This window comes from Saccostrea cucullata, unplaced genomic scaffold (genome assembly GCF_032062105.1).
Source record: "Saccostrea cucullata isolate Sc308-1 unplaced genomic scaffold, CSIRO_AGI_Scuc_v1 ctg4206, whole genome shotgun sequence".
NCBI classification, from domain to species: domain Eukaryota; kingdom Metazoa; phylum Mollusca; class Bivalvia; order Ostreida; family Ostreidae; genus Saccostrea; species Saccostrea cuccullata.
This window is the reverse complement of record NW_026939841.1, coordinates 91,474-93,199: the sequence shown is the minus strand read 5'-3', so window position 1 is coordinate 93,199 and position 1,726 is coordinate 91,474. Positions and strand designations below refer to the sequence as shown.

General features: G+C 38.7%; 1 protein-coding gene across 1 annotated transcript; it reads left to right on the top strand.

Moving 5' to 3' along the window:
* Nucleotides 1–41: 41 nt before the first annotated feature.
* Nucleotides 42–629, top strand: LOC134254103 (uncharacterized protein F54H12.2-like). The gene has a single exon (XM_062736658.1). It carries the CDS (start codon nt 42–44, stop codon nt 627–629), a length of 588 nt encoding a protein of 195 aa, XP_062592642.1.
* Nucleotides 630–1,726: the final 1,097 nt, after the last annotated feature.

The window sequence follows — 1,726 nt, the reverse complement described above, 5'->3', positions numbered from 1 at the left end:
TGATCTTGTGGGTGAGAAAAGTCAAACCCACAGTAGTCATGATGAATACCATTAATCAGAGTTTGAACACCCACAGAGCCAAATATCCCTTGAGAAGAGTGGAAGTGAAAACCTTTACCATCCCCATAGGGACCCAGTCTAAGATTACGGATCATCTGTTTCAAGGTCAGATGCCTAAACGTCTCATTTTAGGCTTTGTGGAGAATGCGGCCTTTAACGGAGATAAAACTAAAAATCCCTTTCATTTCCAAAACTTTGGGATCAAGAAATTAGATGTCAGTATCAACGGAGAGACCATGAGTACTCGTTGTTTTGAGCCTAATTTCAACGAGGATTTATATCTGAGATCATATCTCAGTCTGTATCAAGCCCTGGGGAAATTAGGAGAAGATTGGGCTCCGGACATCACCCTAGAAGAGTATAAAAGCGGCTACACTCTATGGGGCTGGGATTTCACTAAAGATCAAGAGGCGCAATCGGATAAATTCCACATCATAGAAACAGGAAATCTGAGAGTAGAAGTGCAGTTTACCAACAATACGGCTACCACCATCAATTGTGTGGTGTATGCAGAATTCGATAACTTATTAGAAATTAACAAACAGAGAGAAGTGAGCATTGATTACTAAAAAATGGATACGGGACAATTGAGAGAAGTCTTATCCAGAAAATTCAAGAGTTCTTTTGGAGGCGTGCATCCTGTAGATTTATTACCGGATCAATTAAGACCTGGAGAAAAAGCTGTCGTGGTCAATACGGATCCTCAAGATCGACCTGGAGAACATTGGGTGTGTCTATATGTGAGCAATCCCGTGGTGGAATATTTCGATTCTTATGGATTTCCTCCCTTACAAAAAGAAATTCAAGATTTTATCCAGCGTCATGCTCAACAATGGACTTATAATCCGTATCGCTATCAAGACTGGAATACCGATGTGTGTGGACAATATTGCGTGTATTATTTACATCAAAGAGACAAGAAAAGAAAGAAAACCGACGAGTGGCTATTCCCCTTTGACCAGAGTACGGCTTTACAAAGGGACAGATACGTGGCGAATTGGTTTAAAAACACTTATCATAAATTACCTACGGGTCATGGACAAAAGTGTCAATGTTTTTATCAAAATGTATTGTAAATGCATTGTTTGTTGTTGTTTGTTGTTGTTGTTAATAAAGAATGAAAAAAAAATCAAAATCTGTGTTCTTATTATTGTGTGTTAGTGTTTTCAGTTAAAAAAAAAAATCAAGTTTGAACTGGTTAGGCTAGACTGGCTAGACTGTGAATGAAAAGTGTGACGTCATAATAACATTCTTGACTCGCTGCCAAGTATTTACCTGCTACAAGTGCGGGAAATCTGGTCATTGGGCTAATCAGCGTACAGAGGATGAGGAGGATCACCAATTCGTCAAAGAAGTACAAAAACTGGAGAAAAAGCCTCAGGAACCCAAGAGGAAACTACCCCTGATGACCGATAAGGCCCAGAAGAAGAAAAAGTAATTGTTGTATTTTTTACTTGAATAAAATCTGTGTTCTTGTTTCTATTGTGTGTTATTGTTTTTTTTCCATTTTCGGAAAATCACTGTGAATGAGTGACGTCATAATCAAATTCTTGACTCGATGCCAAAATCGTAGTAGCAGCGTTGTGAATCGTAGTAGCAGCGTATAGTAAATTGTAAACACAGTGTAAACACCCCCCGTATTTAGGGGCTATATGTAATGAATTGA